Source organism: Ischnura elegans, chromosome 6, assembly GCF_921293095.1.
Source record: "Ischnura elegans chromosome 6, ioIscEleg1.1, whole genome shotgun sequence".
Lineage (NCBI taxonomy): Eukaryota > Metazoa > Arthropoda > Insecta > Odonata > Coenagrionidae > Ischnura > Ischnura elegans.
Window position 1 is genome coordinate 55,593,667 of NC_060251.1, and position 18,623 is coordinate 55,612,289.

General features: G+C 38.6%; 1 protein-coding gene across 1 annotated transcript in view; it reads left to right on the forward strand.

Moving 5' to 3' along the window:
• Positions 1-18,623, forward strand: part of LOC124161372 — a 495,044-nt gene that overhangs the window by 298,227 nt on the left and 178,194 nt on the right. Inside the window, exon 3 of the mRNA XM_046537686.1 lies at positions 16,672-17,025. Coding sequence (XP_046393642.1) covers positions 16,672-17,025 — 354 coding nt within the window. The remainder of the gene's footprint in view (positions 1-16,671; positions 17,026-18,623) is intronic.

Genomic DNA, 18,623 nt, shown 5'->3' on the forward strand with positions numbered 1-18,623 from the left:
AAGCCCCCTCCCACACCGCGATTATCCCCCGTATCCCTCCTCACCTTCCTCACATTCACCCTACTCCAACATCCGTGTGCTTCTCTGGCCGAGATGGAGTCTTGCCTTCGACGAAGGAAAGAAATCTTCTTCCTTCTATCACCTGCATAACCCCCTAATGCTGCTCCTATAAAAGTAGTTTTCACGAAACAACTAAAAAATATAACTGATGACTTCAGGCTTAACTGTGTGAAACCTTACCATTATAGAAAATGAAGGAATAAACTCAGTTAGGCTCACTAATGTATTTGAAAAGTATGACCTGGGTTTCATAACTTAATTGCATTGTGCACCGGACAGCATAGGGGGAGCTGGGTAATAGCGTACACTTAAGCATCATTATTTAATATTATTTCAATTGAAAACTTCAATGAAAGCGGCAAACATATTATTTTGAAGGAAATTCGTTTTCCCACCAGTACTTTGCTTCATATTTGGAAAGTTTAACTTACTGTGAGTGTTTCACCCATTTAAAAAAAAACCTTCACACTGCACTGTATTGTCTCAAGTGTCGGGGCAATTCCGTACGCCAGTTAGGGACAATACCGCTTTGTGCGGTATTGCCCCAAGATGAACGATATTGCAAAGACTGAGGGAAAAATATTTTTGCTTCCATTAATATAATCAATGCTTCCAATAATATCAAACCACCGATCTTAGTTGCAATAAAAGTCAGCTTACATAAAACTAAAAAAAAAATCCTTTTCTATTTACGATTTAATGTTTTATTGTAGCATCAAAATATGAAAATCCATAATTAGTACAGACAAACTGACGACATGACCATTGAAAGTCTTTCTAATTATTTTGGTGTTCAGACTACCGTGTGTTCGGACTATCGAGGTTCGTTATATCGTTCGCCTGAGGTCGTAAATTTGCCATGAAACCCTGGTCGTGCTGTTTCAAATATAGTAGTGAACCTAACTGAGTTTATTCTTTCATTTTCCATAAGTTAAAAATAGGATAATGATTCATCCTCGATCATGCGAACAATCGATAAGTTGCTGGGGAAAAAAAGTGATGCCAACGTCAAAACTTTTACTTGATAGGTCGTGAGAAGCTTACCCTGGACCTCTTGGATGATACAAAAAGATATCGTGCTGTCCAATTCATATTAATGTCAGGAATTCTAATACACGTGTTTCGATTGGCTTGGAATCATCATGAGGAACTGATACTTAACAGTGATACGTAGTACTGATACCAGATGCTGATACCGAGAGCTTGATGATAATTGCGAAGCAATCGAAACACGTGTGATTGAGTTTGTGAAATTAAAATTAAGTGGACAGTACGATATCTTTGGGTATCATTTAATATGCTATTTCACGATTTATCACTGGAACAATTTGACTTCACTGGAATAATTATATTCACTCCCACCATGGGTCAACTAAATGAGACAATTTATCTTTAGATTAGTTGTTTTTACTTCTTAGTCGGGGCAAGGAAATTTAAAATGGCAAGAAAAAGTCATCTATTATTTCCTATTAAATATTTATAAAACCTGATTATCCTAAATCCCTGCCCAGTGAACTTGTCGTTTTGGAATCCATGGCTTCAATTAGCATTTCATTTGTAAAATGTGTGGTCATTGAGCTCTGCTTTGAAGTCAGTTTTGATTTATAAATTCTATTCAATGGTGAAATTAGTTACAAGGAAGAACTTCGGGGAAATTAAAGACTAGCTCGGGAAAGGGTGATTTCGAGGATAGGAGAATTATAATTTTAAAAAGTTAGTTGGATTATTTATGAGCGCGTTCTTGTGGATATTTTCATAATGCTCTCGTTATTCGTTTTTACGGAAATTTTCTTCCCCAGTACCCCATTCGCATTGGTATCCTAAGTAATCAAGGCTGCGATTTCAAAGCGAAATGCTCACCCGTCCTTCACGTACGCATACATGAAAGGTGTTTCCACATCAAGCGTGCTCCTTCACTTCTCTCCAAATCTGATACAGGTCCCGGTCGCTTTGATGCCTTTAAGGTTTCGTCTTCTTCCGTCCATCTCTGCATTTGGGAGAAAAGCCAACTGAGTCATTCTTTGATCTTACCATGAAGTCTTCAAGTTTTTCCTCTTGGCGCACGGAATTAAATTCTACTTAAGATACTTAGGATCTTTGTTATTTTTATTACAAATTGTGGTCAAATAAAATGAATCACTCATCTACATATTACCCCACAAGACGGCTATAAAACGGGTGTGTATGCTTATCTTAGGATACCAGCCCTTTTCTTACAGATAGCATGTCGATGGCCAAGTTCTAACAACACGTATCTCAAAAATAGCAACTTTTGAGGATAGGGAAAAAACGATAAATTCTTTTACTTGTACACTGAAATTTAAAACCAAAAGTTCATAAAACTGAAAAATAAGCGATCATTTGCAAAAAAAAGTGTTCTTTTTTGCTTGTATTTTATTTTTTTAATGTTATTACACTTTGTTTAAGATCCCTGTCTCAAACCGGCCGAATTTGAGATACGTGTTGTTAGAACTTAGCCAACAATACGCTCAAACGAAATTTCGACTCGCATTTAAGTCCTTTATTGTTCGGAGGGAAAACAAATTCCCATACCTATTCGTTCGGAAAAAGATAATTTATCGTTTCCTTTGGACGAAAAATCCACTCAGAGAAAACCATTCGCCGAGGCGATTCCTAATTCGTTCAACATCTCTGTGACGCTTAGCTGAACATAGCAATACTATAATGTGTAGTTATAGATATTAATCGTCGTCGGGCTTACTTTGTGGAATTTTCCCGTGGCAGTGGGGGCAAGGTTTGTTTTAACCTCTTGACTGTGGCGATGAGTCATTCGGTCATGGCGGTTATACCGGTTGAGGACAAATAAACCGTGTTGTGTGAAAACTAATGCGTTTAAATCTCTGTCTTCTGTGTCTAAGTTGGACCTTTGTGTTGGGAATAACTACATTTCTTCTGTTCACATATACATGCATATCCGATCAAAACCATTAGGGGACATCCATTAATTACGTGAGGCGTTTAGGGGGATGAGGGGTCAAGCCGATTCTCACCCCATGTCACGAGGGGATGAACGAAGGTCCCGGAAAGTATCACGTAATTATTCTTCTGCAAGAATCAGTGTAAAATGTGATTACAGTCTACGATCTTAGTAATCTTCAATAATAGTCTTTAAAAATCTCAATTAAAATAAATAAACAAATTTTGTTTTGTGAATAACCACGCGCAACGAAGCATATATTAACGTATATACACTGAAAATGATCCCGTTGAACAATCTCCCTCAGATAAGATGGAGAGGATAGGGGGTTGAGTGAAATCTCACGATATCTCTCTAAGGGGGGAGGGGAGGAGTCCAAAAATCCTCAAATTCACCTCACGTAATTAGTGGACGCCCTATTATACCAGCAGATTAAACTTTTTGGCTCAACCAGCCGAGCTGTCTAGTAATCAATGCTCTGTATTTCTTTAACCATTAATGCATTATTATTCATTTCCATCTTCTCACCAAAGTATGAAATAAAGGGAGTAACTCTTTGTGCTTATAAATATTTTTACAGCTATTTTTGTTACGTTCAGTTGTGTGTTGAGGAATTCATTACAGAATATATCTGTTGCCTTCCATATCAGTAAGAAAGTCCGCTTGACACTAGAAATGTTGGATGTTATGAGGATCGCCTAAATTCTTATTTGTTGTATATTATTACTCTCCGTAAAACTGATGACTTCTTTTGTAAAGTAAACCTCAAATTTCGTTACCGCTGAAAGTTTTGGTAATTGTTGATTGCCTTTGAAATAATCGTTTTTTTGATGGTTCTGTCTCCATTAGCTGTTTTTATTTTGCATATACGTCTGACGCTTCGAAGAAGTAAAGGTTTAGTGCTCTAGTGTCAGCGGGTTTTATCGTTCGAATTTGAAAAAAAAATCGAATATGAGAGTTCTTCAACTTTTCCGCGCGGGGCAACTTGTATCCTGGAAAAAGGAAATTTTCGGCTCACTCCAATGTGCACTACGGTTGCCTCGTTTTGCCACTTTTTTAGGAGCGAATTGTAATACCCGGAAAAATTTGCGTACAATTGATGAATGTTACAAGTATGATATTTTTCAAATCGGTTAATATCTTCTGTTCGGCATTTTGCCTTAAATTTTCGAAATTTTTTACGAAAAATATTAAAAATTTAAATAATTTAAATAAGGTTGGAGCGAGCACATGTTTTTGCAATGGAGTATAACTGTGGACTTTAATTTTTATTTTATACGAAATACTTCTTCTATTTTACTATTATTTATCGATAGAATGACCTTATATCGTGTCCCTGAAAGGATTTTTATGGGGTACGCAACCCGCCACACACACTCTTATTTTACGCATTGCATGAAATAAATGACGCGAATTAGAGCTTTCTATGTGCACCCATTTATTGACGTTTGTGATGTCTCCATCTTTTTATCAGATCGTATTTGCTGCTTTACCAACTAACTCCTCAAAATTTGCACTGTATTTGCGAGACCCTTCTCTTCGCGAGATGTTCACCTTGGACGAGAACGAAATTGTTAAAGCAGGGGTGAAATCGGTTTCCGAAACTATTCGGGAGGGGGATCGTTGATGAATGAGAGTATCCTGCGGTCTGGGGAAAGTGGTTTGGAATCCCTAGAGTTCATAAGCGGGAATGCTTATTATTGAGCAGGGGTTGGAGGTGCGGAGAAGGAAGTCAGTCGAAACTTTGGGATGCTTCAACCATTCGCGTCGCTTGATGCCTTCATCTGAGGGGGCTTGTCCTTGCGGTAAACCGCGACGGACCGCATATACCGGCGGATTCGATATCAAGCGAGATATCAGGTCGTAACTATTGGCGACTCAAATCACCACTAGCGGCGCTAGCGTCGGTGACGTAATTTTCCAAGATGGCGGACACATTGGTGATAAAGTATGTTGCTATTGTTATAGATTAGATCGCAACGAGCGTTATATGGCTATTTTGCTCCATCTTCTGCTATATTTTTCCTTAATATCTATCGAGTTATTAAGTATCGTATTTGCACGTCACAGTACAGAGGATTTTCCGTATGTAGTGCTCTTTTTCATTAAATATATATCGTTTTTGAACCACTCTCCATTACATTGGTGCACATTTATCTATTCCGCTGGTTCATTATTAACTTCATTTTAGAGCTCTATCGTAACTTGTTCTTGTTGTAAAAATTTCAACTTGTAAAGCGTCATGGAAAACACTAACAAGACGATGGTCCCACCGAGGAAAACGATGATGAGGAGAAATTAAGCGTTTCTCAATGTTATTCGGTCGTCTTATCGAACTCTGAAATAGGAACTCCGTTCCCATACATTTCCTTCAGATTCCTTTTTTGAAACAGGTTACTCCATAAAACTTCCTCTTGTAATACCCATAGTTTAACTGTGCTATTAATGTCCTCACTTATTTTTACTGCAATGGCTTTGTAATTATAAAACTGCATGCTAACTAAACATTACTTCATAAACATTTTATCATTGCTCTCTAACAAATCACTTGTGTTACGATTGGGCCCATGATTGAACTTTGATTTAAATGTCCTCACTTATGTTGACTTAAATGGCTTTGTTTTTATGAACCTGCTTTCTATCTGAACCTTATTTCATAAACATTTTTCATTTCTCTTCCTAAGAAATCACTAGAGTGACGACTAGGCCCATGATTGAACTTGATATTAATGTCCTCTCTGTTGTTGACTTCAATGGCCTTGTATTTATGAACCTGCATGCCAACTGAACCTTACTACATAAACATTTTATCATTGCTCCTCCTAAGAAATCACTTGTTTGATGATTATGCCCATGATTGAACTATGATTTTAATTTACTCACAGTTGTTGACTTCAATGGCTTTGTATTTATGAACCTACATGCCAACTGAACCTTGCTTCATAAACATTTTATCATTGTTCCTCCTAACAAATCACTTGTTTGATGATTAGGCCAATGATTGAACTTTGATTTTAATTTCCTCACTGTTGTTGACTTCAATGGCCTTGTATTTATGAACCTGCATGCCAACTGAACCTTACTTCATAAACATTTTATCATTGCTCCTCCTAAGAAATCACTTGTTTGATGATTATGCCCATGATTGAACTATGATTTTAATTTCCTCACAGTTATTGACTTCAATGGCTTTGTATTTATGAGCCTGCATGCCAACTGAACCTTGCTTCATAAACATTTTATCATTGTTCCTCCTAACAAATCACTTGTTTGATGATTAGGCCCATGATTGATCTGTGATTGTAATGTCCTCACTGTTGTTGACTTCAATGGCTTTGTATTTATGAACCAGCTTGCTAACTGAACCTATTTTAAATTGACTTCAAAGTCCTTTATGTTATCCACCTGCCACTTCTCTATGTAGTGTACCATAAATGTTTTTCTTTCCTCCCAAGTTTACATCCCTGATCTGAGTAGAAAACCCATCACTTAAGTAATAGTCAACACTCATATAAACTTCATTACCTTGGTACTCTCTACCTACCTCTTTCTTGTATCGTGTTTTCAAAATGTCCAAAAAGTATAATAAAAAATTGAATTCACATAAAATTTTCTTCAATTTTGCTTAAGGCCATCCTAACTTTCTGTGGTATTGCTGGTACCTTAGCTCATGGAATCTATTTTACCTAGTTACTTGTTCTTAGCTAATTTTGATGAATAATGGGGGAAAGAGTCGAGGACATTGACAGAAAGTAGTAAGTGGGCTGTGATGATGAAAAGTACATTGGAGTGGAGTGGTAAAAAAGTAGGTCTTAAGGTAAGTACTAGTAAACAAATTGTTGCAGTATGGAGAAGAATTTAGTCCAACTTAGCAATTGCAACTGTATCGTAGATGAAAAGAAAAACTTTTTTGTATTCTTTTAATGTTAAAATAAGTTGTGTTCACACAGTTGATCCTGAGTCAATATAGTTTATTGTCTACATGTTGCACCTTAACTTTATTTAATCTATCCACTCCACCATCACTTTATAAGAGTCCAGTCACACCAAGTGATAGTCATCGAGGGGTATTTGTAAATTAAACTCAATAATGCTGGCCTTGTTGTGGTGGGGTAAAGGCCTCGCTTTGCAAGCAGAAGGTCATGGGTTCAAGAACTGCCTGAGATGGTTATCCTCTCCAGTGCATGGGTAGTTGTTATTGTACATAATTAATTTCTAAAATACTCAATGTCCAAATGGGTCCAAATAGGCTTTTTAGGGGTGCCATTAAGTTTTATAATTAGGAATGTATTATCAGTACAGTTGGGGTTTGTTGCATTCTAATTTACCAATTTCAGTACATCATTTTAAAAGAGGGCTTTTCCTCTGTGAAGCAGTTGTAGAAATTAGGGATAAGGATTGCCCACCAATAATCAGAAAAATTCTGTACTTCTCAGACCCCTCTCTAACAGGAAACTCTCTATAACTATTTTATTGCCATCCCCACTTTAAACTTGTATTCACCACCAATGATAGGAAGCATCAAGTCAAAATTGCTTAGTCAACATTTGAGAGTAAAATCGTTCAGGTTGAGTCTATTTTGAGTATTTTTTTTAGGGAAAGGGGTCAGTGAGTAGGAAGTAAGAAAGAATTAAGTGGGCTGGAATGGTTACTCACAAGTACAGGAGCTGCATGATACCATTAGGTCAGGTCTGTACTTAAGCATGCCAACTGGATTTTTAGTTATTAATTACTGGAGAAAAACCAAAAAATCTCTAGGTGGAGAGGTAAAATAAGCTATAAGTGGAGGGAGTGATGAAGGAGAAGGTGCAATTGGAAGAAATGATTGCATTGGCTTATTCAGTCACCATATCCATATTGCACTTCTACCTTATTTAACCTCTCTAATCCACCTTACTCTTCATTGGAGACTTATAGATAAGCACTTCTCATCAAAAATACATAAATAATGTTAAGGCATCCAGCTGGCCTTATAAGAATAGACCTGACTTCAACTCATCGTTTGAGAGTATGTTAACCAACACACAACTATCAGTAGAGTGTCTACAGAACAACTATCAGAGCTATATGAGTACCTATTGATACTGAGATGCTTCTTCTAGGCAATAGGAGCATATATAAGAAGCATGGTGAACCAAGTGGTACATGACGTATGGTTAGAATAAGATACATTATTATCATCAAAGGTGGTGGTTTATTATTTTGCTCACATAGTAGGGAGAGTAACAAATGGAAAATATTTCAACTAGGTACTTATATAAATGATTTCTACATCAAATATCATATACTCTGAGGAGCTCCAAAGAATATAATATGAAAGTCCTAAAGGAGAGTCAACTATAGGTGATAGTAATATACTATAGTAATATCACTTGGTTATTCTGTGGGAAGCTACTTCTGCAAAACTGGGATTAAAAATGGAAGAAAGTTTGCATCAGTTAGAAATGGTGGTTTTTTTTCAATCAATTAGCCGTAAAAATGTGATTCCCATGCACTATCTTTTTGATATTTCGATTGTTAAGTTTATTTATTTATATGTTGTTGTCATCTGTATGTATCATACTCCAGATGGGGATATTAACCTTAGTGTAGATAATTTAATGATCCTGCTTGATTAAGTGCTGAAAACTATAAGGAATCTTTGATTTTAAGAGGTGAAGTTAACACTGAGTTCTCAAACGAAGAACGTTATCAAGTAAGAAAATTTATTAATCTAATGAACTGTTTCAACTTAACTCACTGCACCATGTCTCCAATTAGGATATCAAAATACAATGAATGTGTTTAGAGGACACATTCTCCCTAAATAATATTTCTTGAAGAAGAATTTCCACCAAAAAACGCGTCCATGACGCCGAGAGATGCCGATCATTTTCACCTTGCCGATCATTTTCCTCTTGAATGAAAAAAGGGATACATATGAAATGTACGACGAAAGTAAAATAAAGAAGGAGGAATGAAAGGAATTAAACTATAAATACTTTAGACTTATTAAGAGGTTATTACAGTTAACTTCTGAGAAGAAATAATGGAAATGACTGCAAGCGAAGTTCGAATACGTGAGAGGCTGAGTTGTGAGAACAGAAAATTCAGTTACGTTACAGTTAAGAGTTACATAAAATATACAGTTTTGGAGGTATCACTGAAATGTGAGATAAGCGAAAGATCTATTAAAGAGGGATAATTGTCAGGAAAGAAGCCAACAGGCGTCAGGGATTACTATAAGGCACTACTCAGCCTATATTCGGCATATGAATTACACGTAAACAGTCCACTCCATCACCATCGCGCTGCTTACATTTTTCGCCGGTAGTTGGCGTCTTCCGGGCTGGAATCGCGAATAAAAAGACTACTAGCTTTGCTTAACGTTACTATAGAAAAGACTGCTAGTTTAGCATGCGGATTAAAACCTTGTCAAGAAGACGGAGCAACATTATAGTGCATATCTTGAGACATGATGACCTGAAGAAGACAATCGCCGAGGGAAAGCATATGGCAAGAATGGCAAAGCAAAACCTCGAATGAAAGGACCTCCCTCGGAGGAAAATAAAGAAAAGAAATACGTAATCGTAAAAAAAAAAGAGCCGATAGGAGAATTTGGCGAAGAGCTGCGACTAACCAATATTTGGATTGTTGACCAGTGAAGATGATGGGATTTGCTTGAAGTATGATAAGATAAATTGTTCCCGAGTTTTCAACCGGGTTAGAGAATTCATTATATCCGACGTTTCGAGGTACGTCACGAGTCGTAACGTCGGGCATATGAACACTCTCAGCCGGTTTGAAACCGGGGAGCTTTTTATGAAATATTTCAGATCATTTAAGCCAACCAATTCTAATTAAAAAAAAGCAGGCGTGTTATTACAAAGTTTGTTATTTTTCGTACATAGTTCATCATATAGTTCATTGAATTAAACGTAAATTAAGGAAATGGTGAGTGAGGGGAAGACTCCTGAACGATATAAGGAGGAGAAAGAGGACTCGTAGGGGGTGAAATTACGTGCTCTAAAAGTGCGGATACATACTTCCGAGTCTCTCTAAAACGTATCTGATTTTTACACCAAGGGTGTAATTCTAAATGAAACAGTCATTGAGCTTAGCCGAAACTCAAAACTGGATCTTTCGATTTTCTGTCAGATAAGATACCGGTCACAATTGCAATGCATTGCATTTCAAGTTTTGAAGACCTACTCTACAAGATACTGATTTGATATTTTACATTGAGATCAGGGAAAGGAGAAAAATCTTTTTTTCAGAGAATGCATCTTCATTTTGCATTTTTTTAAACTGCGTTATTTAATCCACTCTATGATTGTCTCTCATGACAAAAAGAATGGTTACCCAATCGAGAAGTTCTATCCTGCTAGACGTTTTCCCTCCTTGACGTTTTCGATCGAATTCACGAATCGCACCATTGTTGTTTTATTGCCAACGGCTTAATGTTGCATTTAACTTCCCTTCAGTTCTCTCTCAAGCGTTCTGATTTCTCCCTGCTTCGAGAACGTCATTCATGACCGTTTGTTTACGTCGCAGCCAATTGGAATCGAATCCCTTATTTCGCTCCCAACTGGATTTTGGAAAGGGCCTCCCTTTCTGCACCCTTTCACCGTCACAATCGCTGTTTGGCCCTCGGAGGCACTCACGAAAATTGCGTATCAAGCCTTCATCGTGTTTACGTCGGAAACAAACAATTCACAATGCATAGCAATCGAAATTCCTCGAATTTAGAGCTTTTCTGTTTTCAATTTGTGTTGTTGGCCTTTGTTTCACGGTGCTTCCAAGGGCGAGGCGGTGTTGATGTTTTCAAATACTTAATGTGCAGGGAATGCACGAAGGGAATTTCTGTTCTGTGAACGTTTTAACTTTGAGACGATTTCCCTGAATTGCCCAAACTTTAGTACTGCCTGAAAATTCGACAGCAGTGTGGTACATGAACCTATTGGTGAATGGATTCAATAGATTTGTTGCTATGTAAGTAGTTGCTGGTAGATTAAGGGAATCCATTAATTGCGTGAGGTGATTTTGGCGATTTTTGACGTCACCCTTCCTTCTCGGTGAGATTTCGTGAGATTTGGCTCTAGCCCCTCCCTTTTATCTCACGTGAGATTGTTCAAAATGCGCATTCTGAGTGTAAATACGTTAATCTATGGTTCATTGCGTTGGACTTCTAAAAAAACAATATGTTCAATTATTTTCATTTAAGGTTAGTTAAGACTAGTATTTAAAATTACTATGATCGTAATCTAGAATCACTGTCTAGCGGAAAAAATGACGTGATACTTGCCAGGATACCCCTCTCCCCCACTTGAGGTTAGAATCGGCTTAAACTTCCCCCCCGAATGCCCCATGTAATCAATTTTGCTTTCCCTAAGCTTTCTGTTGGCATAAAAAAATTTCCTAGGTTATCATCTTGAAATACTGAGAGCAATAAGAGTAGACTCGGTTCAAAATTAGCCTGTATCTCAAATATAAGTCAATACTCTGTTTTGCTCGGCGGCTATGCACCCCCAGACCCTCTGGACATTTCTGGTCACTCTGCCAGTTATTACAATTTTTGTCTCCATATTGTTCCTTAATAATAGTTTTTTTTCGGTGATATCTAACCCTAGCTTGATGAAAATGGGTCTGTTCAGAGTCCAATAAGTGTGAAATATGATTTCCATGTTGCATTTCTCACATTGTACGTGGGTGAAGTGCTTTCTAAAAAGCGTATTTTGGAATGGTCATTTAAAGGGTATTGCCTTCTTTTATCCTGCGGCAGTCTCTAAGGCCGTTTTACACGGGGCACGTCATTGCGCACGTTATCATTGAAAAAATGTTGAAATTGCGACAATACGAGCTTGGAATTAGAGCAGAGGCTATATATCCGTCTCGCATTCTCGCATGTGTTCTAGCAATTCACTCCTTTACACAACGTAGGTACTTAAGATTGCTCCTTCTCACATTGGTACCTACTTCAGATTGCGCAATGAAGTGCCCCGTGTAAAACAGCCTTTATCCTTATCATGAAAGCAAAACATGTCACATAAGTTAGTTACCTTAGTTGGAATAATTCGATTCGTACGCAATCTATCAGTTGTTTTTTTTGCGACGAAGGTCCTGTTTTTAATCCTCACCTTCATCAATTTCTTCTCGCTGACCACGCTCGATTTCTCCCTAAACTTTCCTGTCTTTTGTTACGTAACAACCCCTTGGACCCCCTCTTCTTTTCTCGCCGCTTATCTGTAGCTCCACCGACGAAGAACATATCCTTTTGACCTTAAAAACCTTGGACCTCACAATAAGGGAGAGAGAAACCCTTTTTCGAGGGTGTCTTTGGAACCCTCTTGTTTCGCGAAAAAAGATTAAGCCGAGTGAAGTCTTTCGGCTCACGCCTGGCAACACTTTGGATTCTATCGATCTATTCCGAGCCCAGGGGCAGTGTGCTTTCAATTTTAAACATTCCAAACCATTGGAGGAGGATCTGGACATAGGTGGCTACTACCTTGGTGGGTCTTATTTACACTCAGTCTTATGCAGCATGGTTTAAAAATTAATTTTGAGCTTAATTAAATGAGAGCTTTGAGCGAGTATCAAAAATACGATTGCGTATTCGAACCCATTTTGAGATTGTTTCAGACAATTGAGGGGGTGAGAAGCTAAGGGGTACGAGTGATTTTCTTTCTGAACAGAGTTGGGAACAGAAACCATTCTTCAAACAAAAAAAACCATTCTTCATGGTAACTGCAAAGTGCATCCAAAAAACATTTTGCAGTGCCATAGCTGAGTAACTAAGGAGTTAGGATCACATGTTTATGGATAAAAAGGCTTAAAATTGTCTCCCATACCACCTCCTGAAGTATTGCTGAATCCTCCTGAAATACCCAGCATATCTCATCAGAAATATTCCTCACTCAAGATTTCTAGCCCTTCCTCGTTTTTCATCCTCTCCTTCCACTTCAATGTCTTCATTCTTCTCCACACCCACATCTTGAATGCCTTCAGTCTTTTCTTGCTGGTACTCCTTCCCAAATGTCCATGTTTCGGCGTCGTAAAGAGCTACACTTACATGAAACGATTCACTTGCCTGTTCTTTGAACTCTAATATAAAGATCATCTCACTAGTTCTTTCTTATTCAAATTCGGCTGTTTTGTTGAAACAATTCTCTTCCTTACCACTGTTTGCTTTTTCCTCTTAGGGGATATCAATTAATTACGTGAGGCGTTTAGGTGGGGAAGGGGTTTAAGCCAATTCTCACCCAATCTCGCGTGGGGGAGAAGAGGGGTCCTGGCAAATATCACGTAATTTTTTCCCCGAGAAACAGTGTAAAATGTAATTCTAGAGTACGATCATGGTAATCTTAAATACTAGGCTTAATTAAGCGTCAATAGATATAACTAAACAAATTGTTTTTTGATGAGTCCAACGCAATGAAGCATAGATTAACTTATTCACTCTGAAAATACGTATTCGGAACAATCTCAGCGTGAGATTATAGGAAGGGGGTCGAGCCACATCTCACAATATCTCACAAAGGGGTAGGGGAGGGGGACCAAAAATCGCCGAAATCAACTAAATGCATAAAAAAATGTACGGTTTCATAATATAGTGTCATCGTCAGGTTTAATTTTTTTTTTTTTTCATTTTCATCCGTAATAGAAAGCTTTCATATAGGTATCTCTGAAATAATCAGTTATAGTTTAAAAAAATGTTCGAAAAATAGACAATAATTTAGGTACTATTAAAACAATATATTCTCAACAAATTTCATGGTATTCATAAAACATTTTTCCACGATGTAAGTCCTCCAGAGCCAATGGCTCGGTATCGACAGTCAGATGGTTAAAAGTAGGGATGAGTCGATAGAAAACGTCGATTCTCAATTCCATCGATCCTCGGGCACGGAATCGGAATCGAGAATCGATCGCCTTAAGTCAATTTCGTTTGCATTGATTTCAGGAGGATAAATATTTTGAAAATAGACTCCAAGCTTGGGGCATAGAGACCATCTCACACCTGAGCACTTGTGCACTGTAAACAATCCATGTCTGAAACAGTTAAAGTGTTTATTATTGTATTAAATATGTGGTTATATTACTTTAAAACAAATTCGCTATTTTCAGTAAATATACTTTTAGGGTCACTTTATTATCTATGTTATTGTATTCCATTCAATAATTTAATTTGAATGACAACAATACTTCTGACAAATCATTATCTCACCTATTAGTATGAATGAGAATCGATGGTATCGGGAATCGATTTGAAAGAATCGATATCGAAAAAAAAATGGAATCGGCTCAACCATTGTTAAAATAGGTGATCGCGGCATTGAGTCCCTTTTCGCCTTTGTGCCGCTTTCCTCCAGTGACTCCAATTTTCAACGCCCACTAGTCCCATCTTCCTACATCCTCGGCTGAGCTTCCAGTGGGCGTCGCACAGATATTCCCCCCCACCTCCTGCGTGACTCCCACAGGAATCGGGGGGGAGTGTAAATTGCACCGGAGTGATGAGGGTGAATTATTTCCCAGGGATATGAAGGGTCATGGATCATTTAGACGAATCGGGGAGAGGGCGATGAACTTGGGATTCCGAAGCGTAAAAAAAGCCTCCGATGACGTGTGTAGGAGTTTTCCTGGTGTGTGTTCTACTGTTCCAACTCTCTCCTGCACGAATATTACAGAAGAGGATCCACTAGTCAGGCCTCTAAAAGTTTTGTCACCCACCGCGCATTTTTATTTATTTACAAAAGTCTCCACTCGTGTCGCTGACGGACAAATAGGGTAGTTTCCTTCATCAAGGAAAACGAAAGGCATTGATTGCGATTCGTTACTCACCATTAGTGTTTTCATAATATTCAAATTATTTGGTTTTAGAAATCCAGGTTTAGAAGAATGTTAATGGTCAATTCTAACCTTATTTGAAAAAGGTCAGATTGGCGCCCATACGATGCCACTCCACGTGACGTCACTGGGACTTAGATGCTATGCGAGTAGTCAGGAGTTTTACATCGTTTGAAATTACCAATGCATGCATATGGCACAGAGCTCAGGGAAACACTTCTTAATAATCACCTATTAAAATTGCTTGTGGTCGGAAAGTTTCATTGATTTGATAGGGTAAGTATAAATAATCCTTATTTAATCCAAGCGCTACGTGCTATTATGATACTCTGCTTACCTGCTAGTAGCCTGCATCGTAGCGGCGCTCAAAGCCTCGCCCCAAGATCATCTCACACGGCGGAAGCGGGACCCAGAAATACGTCACACGGGCTTTTCCCTGCATTCATACATATCCGTCGCGTTTTCGGGCGATTGAAAAATTTCACTTTTCATTTAATCGCGAAAAATAGATATCATCATTTAAAAATCTGAAAGCGTGAAATACGTACTCCAGGAGTAATAATCTTTCGATTTTGGCAATTTAAAAAAAAAATGGGAAACCATCCTATTGGTCGAAGATTTTACGTGGAAATAAAGTATAATTAAGAGTGTCAACCGAAATGTACATTAATGATGATGTGATCTATCAAATTCATTGCTTTTCAATGCCATGCCTCGTAGTGACAAACATTTAACTGTAAAATATTGGATAAAAGTGGATCGCATTGCACTTATCACCTCGCCGACATTTTCGGAAACTGATTAAAAATGCGATCGAAGTGGAAACAGAAATCGGTCTTCTCGGAGGTGGAATTGGGCGTCCTCTTTGCAGTACCCTTGCTCTCCTGTTTAAATTCGCGTTGAGTACGTAGTCACTTTAGTGATGATATTCGCTGCGATTTTGAAAGTTGCGTCAATCGATGACTGCGTCGCCTCCGGAAATTCATGAGAACTCATAGCGATGACTGTGCGCCTCAGCGAGGCTAAAACTTCCTCATTCAACGATAAATGTGAGTATCTCGGCAACCAATGGGGGAATTGAATGATCCATGGAAGTTTATACTTCGGCTCTAAAAAAATACTTCTTTGGCGGCGAAGCTTACATTTTATATAAAAATTAAATTGTTGAAATAGGGACTCACTTTTTTGGGAATCTTGTACATTCATGGTGAAGGAAAAATTTTTCCAGGAAGTCAATTTTCATAAAAAAAACTTGTTTCGCCACGCTTTGGAGTGGAGGGTGTAATAAATAATAACTGCTTTTAATATCTGCCTCATTACGTTACTGATTTAAGTATTTTATTTCATTAGAACCTTACTGGTAAATTAGGAATGTACTAAGCGAAAGATTTGAGATTTTCTTGGGGGGCGTTCATTAATTAAGTGAGGTGATTTTGGCGATCTTTTTGCCCTACCCTTCCCCCCCGTTTATCGTTTGATTATCGTGAGATTTGGTTCAGATTGCCGGTTTAAAAATGAATTAGTTACAATATTTCGAGCTTTGACAACTCGCACTATGGGTAAAGTACATTGTAAGAGTACACGAGGCCATTCTAGACCAGAATGTACGCACTATGTTGAAATCCTTGGTTTTCGGAAATTGGCCGACTTCACACGCCAGCGTGCTCACTCGAGGGATAACGAGTACTCCCTTGGTGGATATAGTGGTCGTGGTTAGCTGGTTTCCCAAGTCGCCTCAGACGATGCCAGCGCTTCCGATATGCACGCGACTCCTCCCTCGCGCGAGTGAGTGCTCTGTGCGTGATCGTGAGTCGCTTGAAATAATAATAATCTCCTCCTTCCTTTCACAGGCGACTCAAGGCCGAGCTCCAGTTCCTGAGGAGGAAGGGCGCGCTGAGGGCGGACTGGGACCCAAACAGCAGCGGCGGCGGCGGTGGCGGCTCCGTTCAAGCGGTCGGAGGCAGCCCCAGCTCGGTCATCAGCAGCGCCGGAATCGGGCTGGTCGGCGGACTCGGCTCAGGCCTGATTGGTGGAGGAGGGGGCAATGGTGGGGGTCGCGCATGCGCCAGGTGCCGCGCGGAATTAGGCAGGATCATCAACCGCGGTGCGTTTTGTCGCGCGTGTCGCCTGCGGGTCTGCAAGGCGTGCCGGGAGTACAACGTGAGGGCCACCGACTGGGTGTGCTCCGTATGCCACAAGCACATGTGAGTTTCCCACTTTTGCTTTTTTTACCTCGATTTATTTAACCCCTTGCGCTGTGATGGCGAGTCTAGCTTTTCATGAACTTGCGATGCCAAACCGCGCAATGACGAGCGTATCTCGTCATCGGATTTTCATAAGTTTAGCACTTTTTGAGGAACAGTATAATTATTTTAAAAGCTTTACAATGTTAAAACATTCATAGCATACATATATAATTTATATTTCATGAAACATGATAAATTGAAAGTATTAAAAAGATTTCATTAGAGTAGCGATAGCTGTGTTCTCCATGTTTAATAATTACGTTTTATTTCACGGTTCTACGTTGATTACAAATTACAAAATAACATTTCATTACCTACCATTTAAAAGAGAACCACAAAAAAATAAATGGAGAATAACAGCACGATATTCCGAAAATTAATCTTTCAAATTAATTTCTCGTTCCCGGAAAAATCTTGCTACTAAAGTTTCGACCACTTCCTGATTAGATTCAGCGCTGAAATAATCAAGATAGCTCCTAGTCCGATTACAATCCCATGTTAAGGCCTGTATGCGCGGTACATTAACGCGCACTATTTAATGTCTAAATGTATGTACGCATGAATGAACTCGAAAATGCACCCAAATTTTGCGAGTGCATGTACAAAAAACATTAGAACCTGTTCTAAAAATTTGGTTCATGAATTCGTACACATTCCGTTCCGGTCCACAGAAATGGTTCTGCAAACGGCGTACTCGTACATGTGAATTTATCGTGTGAAAAGGCCTAAATGCACCTTTGAGACCTTCAGAAGCACTCTTAGCTGCCATCATCGACAGCTTGATTTCAAAATTCCACCATTACAAAGCTAAAAGGTCTAAAAAATTATAGCATTATAAAAAATACCATTAAAAACACGTTTCATAAAAAGAAGAAAATAATAGGCTACAGCTTCTTAAATTATTAAAAATGTCAAGTATTTTTGTTGAAAAGATACCATAAGTTTTAGCAGAACATTTCACATATCAAAAACGAAAAACGTGGTGCGCAAGCAAGATTATATGTATTCGCTTTTGTTATGAGACAAGGATGATATCTATTGACGAATAAGTATTAATTTTATAGTATCCTCCCCGAAATTGATGCCTGGATCCGTCTCCACAATCTGTGCTCTAACCTCCTCGCAAATCCTATATCGTCATGTGATTAATGCGGCATGCTATCTCTTTGAGCGTACGAGTTTTCTCCGCGAGTCTTCTCCCTCCCCTGTGATAGGTGCATCGGCTTATCACGCTCATTTACATACATACCTTCCGTTCCCGCGCCACGTCGCGTCGCCACGCGCGTCTTCTGACTGCTCCGTACTAGAGTTTTTATTTATTTTTTAAATAGTTTTTCTTCAATTCGCAAGCATTTTAAAATCATGCATTTCGTTGAGTCATCTATATATTTCGTTTGCATAGTGCTTAAAGTTATAGCCATCGTTAGTTATTGGCGGGCGCTTTAAAAAGTAACTATTATTGAACGATAGAGTGTATAGTATAGATAGTAAATATTATTGAACGATAGAGTGTCGACCTGTGACAGTGATCATTAGCCTGGGACAAGTGTCCCTTG